This window comes from Trichechus manatus, unplaced genomic scaffold (assembly GCF_000243295.1).
Source record: "Trichechus manatus latirostris isolate Lorelei unplaced genomic scaffold, TriManLat1.0 scaffold00156, whole genome shotgun sequence".
Taxonomy (NCBI): domain Eukaryota; kingdom Metazoa; phylum Chordata; class Mammalia; order Sirenia; family Trichechidae; genus Trichechus; species Trichechus manatus.
This window is the reverse complement of record NW_004444092.1, coordinates 1,630,925-1,645,802: the sequence shown is the minus strand read 5'-3', so window position 1 is coordinate 1,645,802 and position 14,878 is coordinate 1,630,925. Positions and strand designations below refer to the sequence as shown.

Sequence of the window (14,878 nt, the reverse complement as noted above, 5' to 3'; positions counted from 1 at the left end):
CGCCTAGCCCGACGCCGCAGCCGGCCGCGGCCCCGGCCGAGCAGACGCCGCGGGCCAAGGGCCGCCCAAGACGGTCCCCCGAGAACCGCCGGAGGAGCAGCTCACCTGAGAGACGGAGCCCCGGCTCGCCTGTGTGCAGAGGTAGCGAGCCCAACCCTCCCGTTCTCCCGGGCTGCGTCTCCCCGACGGTGCCCTCCGTGGAAACTTCAGCCTCTCCGGGCTTCTCTTTGCTAGTGCATTATCGAAGGTGTGAAAGTGGCTTTGGGAATCTCCCCCCTCTACGGTCGCAGCGGGGCTTGGCTGAGCGAACTGAAAACTGCAACTTTTATTTGACCCTCATGCCGCCCCTCAGATTTTATCTCCCAACATTCGTCTGCATCGAAAGGTTTTTCAGTTTAATAGATGATTAGGTCACTCGCATGTTTGCTGTTTTTAGCTAGGGAAGAAGGAGCTGGGCGAAACACTTAAACACGCACACAAACTCTCCAGCACCCGATAAGGTGGTGGTTGTAATCTTTGCAGCCTCTTTGTGCTTCCTACGAAGTTCCTAACGTGCCTGTAACTACTAGGATGATGTTTTCCTTTTCTTTTTTGGAGGGATGATGTTGTTAGGTATGATGTAATGATATCTGCTGGATGTGTACAGGGGACAGTTTCGAGTGTGCAATTGAAGTGTCGTTCCCCCCCCCCCGCCTCCCCCTTAAGTCTCCGTCTCTTCTCTGTATAGTCGTATGCATCAGAGCAGTAATGCGCTGGAAACTTGTTTATGCCCAACTTAAGATTTTTATTGTAAATTTCTAAAGACTTTCGGGCAGCATGTTCACTTTTTCTTTCCACTTTTAAGTACACTTAACAGTTCAGTCGAACCGTTCAATAGTCTCAAGTTTCTTTTTTGTTAGTTGTCAAAGGTAATGGTGAGCTGGTGGATGCTGTGAGCTTCCCTTAATGTTTTCTGGTTTGGTTTGGTGTATGTCTAGGGACACAGTGAATGATTTAGTTGAGTCCTGGGGGAGAAAAGGACGATTAGCCATAACAGAGACGTAAAGCTCACAAGGGAGACTGGAATAGTTAATATTATTAGATACCAGCCTACAGCTACAGATGCTGCTCCTGCTTCTGCTGCTGCATTGTGGAGGCGGATCATACTGAGTGGAAAAATCTTTGGCTGGAAGCGAAAACACTGTCGAGCTCTGTACAATTTTATGTGGTATGTGGATTTTTTTTTATAGAGTTTTCTTGATGAAGGTATTAGACTTGGAGGAAGTGATTGACAGATTACAGTTTTGATGTTTTTGTTTTAATATTTCAGACCTGTAATTAGCATGTTGCTAAGGCACTTGTTTTCAGACCATTTGATGGTGAACCGGCGTAGGATGTAGTGCAGTGGGATGTGTACATGAGCATCAAGAAATACGTCCTTTAATCTGTATGCATCAGGAGGAATTTGCTCCCCCACTCCTCCCCCAGGTCAAGCCAGCTGCTGCAGAAACTGACATCCTCCAGCAAATCCTGAATGAATGAATGAAAACAACGTGATCGCCCTAATAATGACCACAACTGAACACACATCTTTGGCTGTATTTTATAGAAAAGGCCACCATTTTCTAACAGATTAATGCCATATGCAACTTCCTTGCACATTTTCTAGAGCTGTATTACTATGAGAGCTAACAAACAAAAAGAAGGCAGCAGTTACATAAATTTCTGAGTGATTTAGCTTCAACAGTGCATAAATTGACTTTCAGGGTTTTATTTTAGGGACTAATGTAAGAGTGTTAAAATAAGCATTGCAGATTTTGTACATAGGGTTTTGTGGGCAGCGTAAGAGTATTTTTGGCAATTGCTGCAACAGTAATGGCCATCTAGTACCTCCTCCCCTTTTGTTGATAAACACTAACATCTTACAACACATTATAGTACAACTTGTTTTTCTTCATCTTTCAAAAGCCTTAATTGCTTAGGAATTACATGCTCCATCATCAAGTAGTTTTAATGAAATTTGTGATGAGGCTTAAGCTGTCCTCTTTGTTGTAGTGTGGCACATCCGACTTTAATGCAGTTTTAATGCAATCATGATGAGAACACTTTTCTGAGTCTAGTTGTGCAGCAGATGGATTTGTATCATCAGGGACCTTGTGTTGGGAATGGAAGGGCTTTCTCTACTAGAGATGTTTTTCTGCCTTTGTAACACCAGGTGGTTTTGTCAGTTTCTTCCCTTGAGGTGATTCTGAATGCAGGCTCTTGTGCCCCGAGTTCCCTGGTTATTATTACCCCATCTTACTTCTCCCCATCCCATCTTGTCCCCCTCAACCCAAATTAAAACTGTACAACTGATCTATTCTGTTGTGTATCCATTTAAAATCCATAGTATGAACAGTTGATTTAATTTTTTAAGCCATTATCTCTTCAGTTTCTTTTGAATTCTGCAGGGTTCTGACTTCAGTGGATTTTAGCCTCCACAGGTCAAGGCTCCTGCCGCCGCGGTTGCTGCTGCAGACACTGACATCACTATACTGCATGAATGAAAAACAACAACGTGCTCCATTTCTTCCTCTGCCCTCCACCTCCTTCCTTTTCTGAACACTCCAGAATGTGTGTGTGTATGTGTATGTGTGTGTTTGAGATGGTAGTCTTATACTGCATTTTGAAACTACATTTTTTAAAATGTTAAATTAAGTAGATGGTGACTCAAGGGATATGTAGTATAGCGGCATATTGTTTACAAAAAGCTTCAAGTGCTATGGGCATTTGGACTAGAGGTGACATAACTGAGCAGTCAGTATTTTATCTGGAGTAATGGTATGGAGGAAAATATAGAAGCTTTAAACAGTTTTTCCTTGTAATTGTTTTTCCAAGAAGAAATTATGAAACAACATAATTTGTAATCACATTGGATCATTATTATCTCCTTCCTAAACAGTTTTAATATGGGTATTTATAAGGCTAAAGCTAGAGTAGTAGAAAATTGATACTCAGATTATTTCACAAGGATAAAATGGCAACTTTGTGATTTTTATTTGTGATAATGCAGACTACAAGCTGAATTCTGTAAATAGGAGCAGTAAATTTTAACATTATCTTAATACTAATTTATAAAATCCGGAAAAGGATTGTGATTTCCTTTATTTTTGTAGCATAGTTTCAGATAAATGGGTATCACAATAGAAGATGCATAAATCTCCAGATACCTTGCTCTCTGTATATAGGGCATGGAGTTCTACAAATTCAAACTGTTTTATTTATGCTCCAGGATCATCATCTTTTTATTTGTTTTTTTCTTTTGTACTTTTAAAACTTCAAGATTTTTATTTATATTCTTTTCTATACTTCAGCTGTTAGCAAAATGTGACCTTCCCCCTTGTTTGATTCTGAAGGGTCTTGAAGTGGTGAATGACAAGCAGCTGAATACATCATCAGGCTCCCTGTGATGTGTTTGTAATAGATGTAAAATCATAAAGTATTATGCAAATAGTTATTTTTTTGTAATGGTAATGCATAAAGTCTACCTTTGGGATAAATAGAACAACTCAAATGAGAATATAGCAGGATATTAGTGTTAGAATAATGATCTTAAGCTAAAATAATTAGTAACAACCAAAGAAAATAAAGTTCCTTCTTTCTGAAACCTTATAGAGCAAAACCTTTGGATTTAAAAACTGAGCAAATACTCACAATTTCGCTGGGCAAAATAGTAAGTAGCAAATGTAAATCCTCATGTGGCTTTTTGTAAAGATTGATCAGGTTCTGAACTATGTTGAAAACAGTAGCATTAGAGTACTCTGGATGGAGAATATTGCCTATTTTTAATGTATGAAATTTAGTAACAAAAGCATGAAGAGCTTGTAATTTATTTAGCTCCTCCTATTGAAAATAGCATGAATTGGCTTCTGATTTAACATATCAGATTTATTTAGACCTAATAGTTTGATTTCTAGTTCAAGAGTGAAATTTGAATAGAATTTTTCATGAGTATCTTGAGAGCTTTGTTGTCTTATACATAAAGAACTTATGATTCTATTCTCAAATGAAATACAAAGCCAGCCAGCATATAATGTCGAATGACTGCATGCAGAGTATGTGTGTGTGTGTGTTTGTATGTGTGCGTGAATCAGTTCATTTGCTTTCAGTTTGTAGTTGGGTTTATCTTTCCATTAATTAAAATTTCCTCTTCTTGAGTCATTTTTATGCTTATGCTCAGTTTGTGCAATGCAAAAATATTTAATAACTTTTTTCTTTAAGGATACTCAAACATTTTCTTCCTGTAAAGTTAATTCTCAGACTGATATTCTTGTAAATTAAGGTCCCACCCTTTAAACTAGTTTTCTTAGAGTGCTTAGAGGAACTTATTTCAAAACTTTCCTGTACTAGAGTGAAAATATGTTAAAGCTGTAGATTTTTTAAAAACTGACAGATTCCAAATACTGATTTTTGGTAAAGGTGTTAAGCCTTCGAGAACAACACCAAGTGTCAGTAATTTTCATTCTTTATGTATCTAGTATTTCCCACCAGTTATCTCATGGTGCATACATTTCCTAGATAAGTAAGTGAATAACAAAATAGATAAGTGAATCTATAAGTTATTTAATCTTAAACTACTGTTTTATGTTCAGAGACTATATTCCTCTCAAATAACTATTACTTTAAGCATATTGATCATATGCCTCTCTATTACTCTAAGCATACCTAAAGTATGTAAGGAGTCCCTGGGTGGTGTAAACAGTTAACATGCTCAGCTACTAACTGATGAGTCTACCAGAGATGCCTTGGAAGAAAGCCCTGGTGATCTGCTTCTAAAAAATCAGTCATTGAAAACCCTGTGGAGCATAGTTCTGCTCTGACATACATGGGGTCACCATGTTGAAATTGACTGAATGGCAACTTGTTTTTAGTAAAGTGTATGAAAGCATCTTGGTCAGTTTTTTAGCTATGTAAAGTTTTATATATATGTGTTGATCTGACAGCTGTTTCATTAATTATAGTACTTTTTTACAGAAAGACGTTTCATTCACTGCAGTGTACTTTTCTGCAAGAACTTAATGTAAATTAGAATTTATACATTGGGGAAATGTTGAAGGGTAATAGCAACTTTGTGATTTTTATTTTATTTGTGATAATGCAGACTAAATGCAAATAAAAACCAAAAGAGTAACTGGACACCATAGCAGTGAATAACAATGGAAATAAATGTCAGTGTTCAAAAATGGTTGGGAGGAGGGGGCATTCCTTAACTCTGACATTTAAAAATTTTCTAAAAGCCTGTTTTATTAAAACTTTCCCATATAGCTAATAATCTGCTAAAGAGTATGCTAATGACTTTGTTATTCTTAATTTTAGTTAAGTCCTTTTCTCTAGAGCTCAGAATTCCCAGTCACCACTAGGATAGGCTCTTCCACAGTACCCGTCCTAGGTCTGTGCCTGGCGTTTTGTCTTTTGTCTTCAATATATAATTTTGTTGCATTATTAAATATCAAATCTCTGATGCTCTTTCCGTGCTGTACAGTGTTTAATTATTTTAACACAGGGTTAAGCTTTTATCTAACTGTTCTCTAACTGGATTTTGCCAAAAGTAAGGCGGAGGAAAGAGAGAACACTGCTACTCATCTATTGATATTGGAAGCCTAGGGAACTGATAGAAGTTCCAGAAGCCACCTCTCTTCCTTTCTTCCTCTCATCTGGACCTCTGGAAGTGACCACGACTCCACCCATCATTCAGCTGATTCTGGAAGAATAAAATTTTTGCTTCTTTGTAAAACAAACTGTAATGGATTAGCAGTGATTTTGAAAAATCTAAACATTTTACTTATATTATGAACATATGGTAGAAAAATACTTTTGCATTATTTATTTAGTGGGAACAAATACAGTAGATATCTTTAAGCAGTGTTGTTTATGCTAGATGAATGTTACTGAGGCAAATGCTAAGAGGAGGCAAGTTCATGAATACCTCTGTGACTTCCTTTGTATTATGCTGTGTCTCTAAATGTAGGTAGAAAGGAAGAAAGCTTTTGAGTGTTTACTGTATAGCAGGCAATATATACCTTCATTCAGCAGGTAAGTGAGTTTTGAATGCAGATCTTCTGACTCCAGATTCATTGTTCATTCCACAAGGCTATCCTGTTGCTCCTAACTCAAAAGGACTCTGATGGTTGGTAATCAGCTGTGATTTCTGAACCAAAAGAATGGCAAAGGAATGAGTTTTCTTTTGCTTCCATAGCACTGTTATGCTGTACCAGGATATGTTCTGACATTTTCAGAATGTCTAAACATATGAGGCCTAGGATGATGAATGTAACTGAAATAGAATATGGATAGTTTGGCTGTTTTTCTCCATTTGTTTCTTACATTAAAATGTATGTGTGTGTGTGAATGAGTATATGTGTGAGAGAGAGAGAGAAATCTTTGTTCCTGAGGCCTCAGGGATTTGAACTTGATGGTGTCTGCCCTTCCTTACATCTAGAATCTGTGCTGTCCTTGAATTATAGTGATTAGAAGTGCTTTTCTCCCCTTTCCTGCCCTTTTGAATGTTTTACAGATTGTACAGAGTTAGTTATATATAATGGTAAGGTGATTAATACTTCAGGAATCACTAAGCGGAGACTCTGGTCTCAAGTGATTTTCTCAGTAACCAGTGCTAGGTTGATTGAACCTTCTCAAGAGCCAACAGTTACCTTTCTCTAATTTGTGGGTTTCAAGTCTGTATGTAAGTTCCTTATTGAAGTGCCATCATGGTGCACCTTAATGATGGCTCACCAAAAATAAGGATGAGTTAAAGAGACTAGTGAAACCTATTATTGTGAGGCAAAGTCGGTGTCCAAAATTGCCAAATTAATAGAACAGCTCAGAAATTCACTAAATATTTAAATGTGTTTCATAACAAAAGGGCAAAAACTGCTACAACTTGCTGCCTACTGTTACCAAAGATCAAATACCTATCAACTACTGATAGTGGTAGCACCTTGTTTATCAGGTATTACCACAGGGAGAGCTTTTATGGGTAGTCCATATAGCGTATTTTAACTTCTAATTTTGGCGAAACATTTTCTAAAATTATCATATACCTTGTTCTCTTATGAGTTGGAATCGACTTGATGGCAGCAGTTTGGTTTTTGGTTTTTCGTTTTCTTAAGCAGAGCATACCAGACATAAATGAACTTTTGTGACTTAACGTTATTAATAATTATTATAATACCTAATATAATTACTATAGAGATTGAATGTAAGATTGAATGAGTATTAAATGACAACTAAAGTTGCCCTATAACTGATTGTATAAATTTGATTTTGGGATTGTCTTTTTTCTGATGAAGATGGAATGAAGTATGTGTGGCTATATTATTCCTTAATAGAATAACCTCTTTTCTCTAGAATTAATTATCAAATCAAGGGCTAAATTATTATTATTATTATTATTTATTTATTTATTTTTTATTGTACTTCAGGTGAAGGTTTACAGAACAAATAGTTCCTCATGAAACAGTAGTACACATATTGTTTTATGACATTGGTTAACAACCCCATGACATGTCAACCGTCTCCCTTCTCAACCTTTTTTGGTTTTTTTGGTGAAAATATAGATAGCCAAAGATACACCATTTCAAAAATTTCTACATGCACAGTTCAGTGACATCAACTGTGCTCTTCCAGTTGTGCTGCTATTCTCACTTTAGATGAAGGTTTACAGAACAAAATAGTTTCTCATTAAACAGTTAGTATACATGTTGCCCTATGACAATGGTTAACAACCTCACAACACATCAATACTATCCTTATTCAACCTTGGGTTCCCTATCAACATCTTTCCTGTCCCCTTCTGCCTTCTAGTCCTTGTCCCTGGACTGCTGTGCCTCAGTCCCATTTGGTTTTATGGGGCTGTCCACTCCCTGGCTGAAGGGTGAACCTTGGAAGTGCCTTCACCACTGAGCTAAAAGGGTATCTGGGGGACATAGTCTCGGGGTTTCTCCAGTCTCCTTTAGGCCAGAAAATCTGGTCTTTTTCTTTGAAGGGCTAAATTATTTTTAAGTGGTTCCTTAAAAGTGTTTTAGGGACCAAGAGGTGTAGTAGAAAATAATACATTTGGAGTCGATAGACTTGGAATCTATTTAACATTTGGCTTATAAGAATTCACCAACTCTTTGCATCTTACTCTCTGTCTATAAAATGAGAAAGTTGGGATCTTTTAGGTTTTGGTTAGGTAGGGAAGAAATCTGCTGTTGAAAGAAAAAATGTTTAACTATTAGGCTAGATGATTCTTAGTAAAATTTTCATTTACTGAGCATTTATGTGTATGGCATACTGAAAAGTAGTTTGGCCAGTGTCATGCGTCATGCACAGGGGCCCAGAGTGCTTTTGTAGCTCGCTAAGCTGCCAACTTTAAGTTTACTAAAGGTTGCTTTTGGAACCCAATTAGTTATGAGGCAGGAAAGCATGCACAGTGGATTCTCCCACTGCTTATACAGTTAAGTCATAGAAAGGCTAAAAATAGTTTTGAGAGGTTGGATGAAGAGAAAGCTAAATGGGACTAGGCTGTAGAGTCCATAGAACTTAAAATAGCTACAAGCATATCCCCAGTTATTCAGGCCCCAAGTGTGGATATGAGAATGTAATAAGCACTTTGAAACCTTATTATGCCTATGGGGCCTTCTCTTTGTTAAGGTATAATTTAGCATTTAATTTTTTAAAACTGCCTTTCACATGTAATCTTAAAATTTCAGTAGAATAAAGTGTTTCATATTTTCATATTTGACAATTTAAGTGTTAAAAAAGCTGCCTGTTTTTGATAAAGCATCATAAGGTGCCATTCAACCCTAACATGATTCTTTACTTTTAAATCCTTTGGTATTTTAGTAGCATTCAAAATGGTATCTTTTTATGTATCACTGTCATGGGCAGAGCAAGGTACTACCTTCTTAGTTTATGCCTACTTGGCTCTTTCACTTTTTTCTAGATTTGTTGATGGAATGGAGAAAAGAAATTCCAATTTCCATTTTAATAATAACTTCCAGAGTGTTTTGGCATTTTTTAAAATCTCAGTGTCACTTGTGCTTACTGTAAACCCTCCTTAATAGTCAGTGTAGAACATGATTACTTTCATAAGTAACATTAGAAATTTTGTTTTTATTATGATATTTAAAGTCTTCATATCGAGTCCATCCCTGAGTGGCACAAACAGTTAAGCACTCGACTCCCAACCAAAAGGTTGGTTCACATCCACCCAGTGGTGCCTTGGAAGAAAGAACTGATGATATACTTCTGAAAAATCAGCCGTTGAAAACCCAATGTACACAGTTCTACTGTGAAATACATGGGGTCTCCACTAGTCGGAATTGACTGGACAACAACTGGTTATGTAGTCTATGTGATGGATAAAGTTTCTCGTGACATTTCTCCCACAAATTACTATTCTCATTAAACACGTTACTATATAAGTTGAATTGGTTTTAGTTGCCATTGAGTTCATTCCAACTCATGGCGACCCTATATGTGTAAGAAAATGAAATGTTGCCCAGTCTTGCATCATCTTCATGATCGTTGATATGTTTGAGTCCATTGCAGCTATTGTGTCAGTCCATCTAGTTGAAAGGTTCTCTCATTTTTGTTGGCCCTCTACTTTACCAACACGATGTCCTCCTCTAGTGATTGGTCTTGATGACGTGTCCAAAGTAAGCAAGTCGAAGTCTCGCCATCCTCATTTGTAAGGAACATTCTGGTTGTATAGTTTTTAAGACTGATTTGTTCATTATTTAAGTTGAAATCAGTGAAGTAATATTGGTACTTTAGAAGATAATTAAAACTAGTAGTACCCAGTTGCTCAGTGTTGTATCAGGTCTGAGGAGCCCTGATGGCACAAATGTTTAATCACTTGACTGCTAACCCAAAGATTCACAGTTTTTGAACCTGCCCAGCTGCTCTGCAGGAGAAAGACCTGACGATCTGCTTCCATAAAGATTGCAGCCAAGGGCGGAGGGCTGTGGGGACAATAGTCTCAGGGAACATATAGCTCAGTTGGCGTAACACAGTTTATAAAGAAAATGTTCTACATCCTACCTTGGTGAGTAGCGTCTGGGGTCTTAAAACCCTGTAAGCAGCCATCTAAGATACTCCACTGGTCTTCACCCCTTCGGGAGCAGGGGAGAATGAAGAAAACAAGATACCAGGAAAAGATTAGTCCAAAGGACTAATGAACCCCAACTACCGTGGTTTCCACCAGACTGAGTCCAGTACAACTAGATGGTGCCCAGCTACCACCACTGACTGCTCTGACAGGGATCACAACAGAGGGTCCTGGACAGAGCTAGAGAAAAATGTAGAACAAAATTCTAACTCACAAAAAAAGAACAGACTCACTGGCCTGACAGAGACTGGAGAAACTCTGAGAGTATGGCCCCGCAGACACCCTTTTAGCTCAGTAATGAAGTCATTCCTGAGGTTTACCCTTCAGCTGAAGGTTAGACAGCCCCATAAAACAAAATGAAACTAATGGGGCACAGTAGTCCAGGGACAAGGACTAGAAGGCAGGAGGGGACAGGAAAGCTGGTAATAGGGAACCCAGGGTTGAAAAGGGACAAATACTGACATGTCATGGGGTTGTTAACCATTGTCATAAAACAATGTGTACTAACTGTGTAATGAAAAACTATTCTGTAAATCTTCATCTAAAGTACAATTAAAAAAAAAAAAAAAGATTGCATTCAAGAAAACTCTATGTCACATGGGGTTGCTGTGAGTTGGAGTCAAGTTGAAGGCACTTAACAACAACAACATATTACGTCTAACCTTACAAAAACTTTGTTATTCTCAAGTAAACCTGTCAAGTGATTTTTCCATAAAAGTATAAAAAAGATAGTAAAATAGACATCTGTTAATATACTAGCTGGTAGTCTTTAAAAAAAAAAAAACCTGTTAATGAAATCTTTGAAAATTTTTGATACTCCCATTTTCTTTCTTCCAAAGTCATTTTTTGGGAGTACTCTAAAGCTTCCACCCCTGAAAAGAATCAACTATCCTTTTTCTCTTAAAGTCAGATCATTTAAACATCTCCTACTTATTAAACAGGGGCTAGCAAACATTGCTAAGTGCATTTTCATTAGGGGACTTAAACTGCTTACAAATTAGTTTTTTGAGAAAAGCTACAATGTCCTGGGATATTTTGATCAGATGACTTATTTTTACATTCTGTTAATTTTTTTTTAAGGGCAAAAAATCAAACCCATTGCCATCGAGTTGATTCCTACTCATAGTGACCCTACATGGCAAAGTGACCCATTATTAAAAAACCTGAATTAGTCAATTGCATTTACTCACTTTGTCTTTTTGGGTCACATATGGCCAAAGATTAGTATAGCTTTAATGTATTTTCAGTGATACTTGTTCCTTCATCCAAGAAATATTTGTGTCAAGCATTGTACAGGTTATTGGTAGTACAGTGGTGAGTAAAACGAATGGATTTTCTCTCACTTTCACTCAACAGATATTTATTGAGCCCTTACTATGTGTGAGGAACTGTTTGCCCTTACAAAATAAATTTTCTAGGTGCAATTGGTGTGCTCGCATTCATATTTCTCAACAGGCTTAGAACATTTAGTATCTGCCAAGAATTTGACCCACTATCCTCGAGTTTTGGACCTCATATTAATTGTTACGTTCCTGGACTTACCTTTCTAAATTAAGTCGAGCCTTTTTGTTTTGTCTTTTGAACTTATTGCTCTGTTGTTGTGTGTTTTTCTTTCATTGGACTAGGAAACTTGGAATAACTCCATAGTATGGCTTCTCTAATATATCTAGGTCCAATCTATATTGGACATATTGGACATATTATGTTGTTGTTGTTAGGTGCCCTTGAGTCGGGTCCGACTCATAACACTGCCCAGTCCTTTGTTACCCTCACAATCATTGCTATGTTTGAGCGCATCTACTGCTACTAGTAATACTGGTAATAACTACTACTGCTGATCTAGAATATTTAATTGGTATCTTGGCTGAACAGTACATTTATAATCTATATTCTGGCTTTAGGATGATGTCACTGACACTCTCACTCTCCACACATATACATACAGATCTCAGAATTCTGAACTGTGTTGTTGGATGTGGCTTCTTGGGTAGTATGTAAATTTGTGGTTGAGTAGTAATAGCTGTTAATTGATTCCCTTTAAGGCTATTGAGATGAGTAGAACTTCACTTTGACTACATAAATATTTACTACTGTTGTTAGGTGCCGTCAAGTCAGTTCTGACTTGTAGTGACCACACGTACTATAGAACATAACTCTGCCTGGTACTGCGTTATCCTCACAATCATTGCTGTGTTTGAGCCCATCTACTAACTACTAGTAGTTACACTAGTAATAACTACTACTGCTGAGCTAGCATGTTAGATTTTCATGCGTTGTAGATGTTACCATTTAATTGGTATCTTGGCTGAATGTACAATGACATATATCGTTATTATATTCAGAATTTACCTATTTTCAGTTTTTATCCAGTTTTAGTTTTTACTTTAAAGAAATATTAGCATTATAGCCTTTAAGTATTGCTATTCAGTTATGTTAGTTAATCTTTAGGACAGTTGCTTTGTTTTACTTTGTATTAAGCCATATAGTAGAAAAATAACATCTTTATACAGATATTCCTATTTAATGGAATAAGTACATACTATATTTAGGTGTTGCCCATTTTCTCAAATGCCTAGTGGTTTAGGTAACTGATGGCTGTTAACTTCTGATGGCTGTTATCTTAATTTATTAGGGCCCGTCATTCAGTGATAGTGTTTAAGCTTGGAAAAGCTCTGGTTTAGACCTTCACATTAAATAGAAGGAAGGAAACTTACCATGTCCAAATTTTGGTGGGCTTTTTCAATTACATATTTGAATGTTTTTATAGTCTCCTACAGACCAAGATTATACTAAGCTGTAAAGGAGAGTGCAAATTACATACTAATTGGTGCTTCATGATGATACAAACATTTTAAACTGTAAGTCGGGATTTGGGGTAGTTATTTGCTTTACAGAATGTCTAACGTGCAAGTAAAATGATTCAGTATACCAAAATGTTATTTACACAAACTTTTTAGGAAGTTAGTTACACAAGATTGAGGTTTATCTGAGGTTGTAAAAACATATTACTGAATAGTGTAATTTCTCATTGCTGCAAAAATGTTCTACTGACAGTTCACAGAATTAACTAATACCCTAATAAGTTGTTATAAATGAACATGAATAGATCTTTTTCCATTCCCTTTCTTTTATGAGTTTTAAAATTCTAAGAAATTTGGTATTCAAATAATCCTTAAAAGGGAAGGAACTAATACGTACTAATAATTTTATTTCTTTCATGACTTTGAAAAAGGTATACTTTTAAATTAGATACAAGGGCTTTTCTAGAATATTTTGTCCTTATTAAAAAATGGTATTACTTCAGTTATAATTTCCTAGCAACTGTGCCTAACCAGCTTCATGGAGGAAGTATTTCTTACAAATTTATGAGAAACTCTATGAAAAATTTTCCTAAAATCTACTTTTAATCGGTGTCAGGAGGACAGAGCAGTAAGTGAGCATAATTAGAATAGAAATATGATTAGCGCTTTGGATAATGATTATATGACATTGTATGTTCCTACAGGCTGATTTTTAATTTAATGTTTCTATATATACTTAAGGACCAAAGATTAATTGGCCAGCTTATCTGTTTATTGCTAAAAGTCTGCTCAATAGGGAGAGGTGTGTGTATGTATGTCTGTGTGTGAGACAGACAGAGTCCTAAAGCTCACATTTCTTTCTCAGCCATCACTGGATGGATGATCACTAGCTCCTAATATTTTTTCCACATGCAGTGGAGGTTGATAGTCATCTTTTCATAATACTTCAGTAATTTTAATATACTGTTGTTGTTAGGTACCATCGAGTGGGTTCCGACTCATAGTGACCCTGTATACCACAGAACAAAACACGACCCGTCCCTGTGCCATCCTCACGATCATTACTATGCTTGAGCCCCCTGTAGCAGCCAGTGTGTCAGTCCATCTCGTTGAGGGTCTTCCTCTTTTTCGCTGACCCTCTACCAAGCATAATGTCCTTCCCCAGGGACTGGTCGCTCCTGATAACACGTCCAAAGTAGGTGCAACGAAGTCTCACCATCCTTGCCTCTTACGGAGCATTCTGGCTGTACTTCTTCCAAGACAGATTGATTGTTCTTCTGGCTTGTTGTTGTTGTTAGGTGCCGTTGAGTCGATTCCGACTCAACAGCGAACCTATGTACAACAGAACGAAGCACTGCTGCGCCATCCTCACGATCGCTGTTATGCTTCAGCCCGTTGTTGCAGCCACTGTGTCAGTCCATCTTGTTGAAGGTCTTCCTCTTTTTTGCTGACCCTCCACCTTACCCAGCATGATGTCCTTCTTCAGGGACTGATCCTTCCTGACAACATTTCCAAAGTATGTGAGACGTAGTCTCGTCATCCTTGCTTCTAAGGAGTATTCTGGGCATACTTCTTCTGGCAGTTTGTGGTGTTTGCAGTATTCTTCACCAACACTGTAATTCAAAGGCCTCAATTCTTCTTCGTATTCCTTAGTCGTCCAGCTTTTGCATGCATATGAGGCAGTTGAAAATACCAAGGCTTGGGTAAGGCACACCTTAGTCCTCAGAGTGGTATCTTTGCTTTTCAATACTTTAAAGAGGTCTTTTGCAGCAGATTTGCCCCAAAAAATGCGGTCATTTGATTTCTTGAGTGCTGCGTCCATGGACGTTGATTGTGGATCCAAGTAAAATGAAATCCTTGACAACTTCAGTCTTTTCTCTGTTTATCATTATGTTGCTAATTGGTCCCGTTGTAAGGATTTTTGTCTTTATGTTGAGGTGCAGTTCATACTGAAGGCTGTAGTCTT

The 14,878-nt window shown here is 37.3% G+C and overlaps 1 protein-coding gene across 1 annotated transcript in view; it reads left to right on the top strand.

Moving 5' to 3' along the window:
- GLCCI1 (glucocorticoid induced 1) overlaps positions 1-14,878 on the top strand; it is a 113,310-nt gene that overhangs the window by 514 nt on the left and 97,918 nt on the right. The window contains exon 2 of the mRNA XM_012558299.1: positions 8-141. Within this exon, the coding sequence (XP_012413753.1) occupies positions 8-141 (134 nt within the window). The remainder of the gene's footprint in view (positions 1-7; positions 142-14,878) is intronic.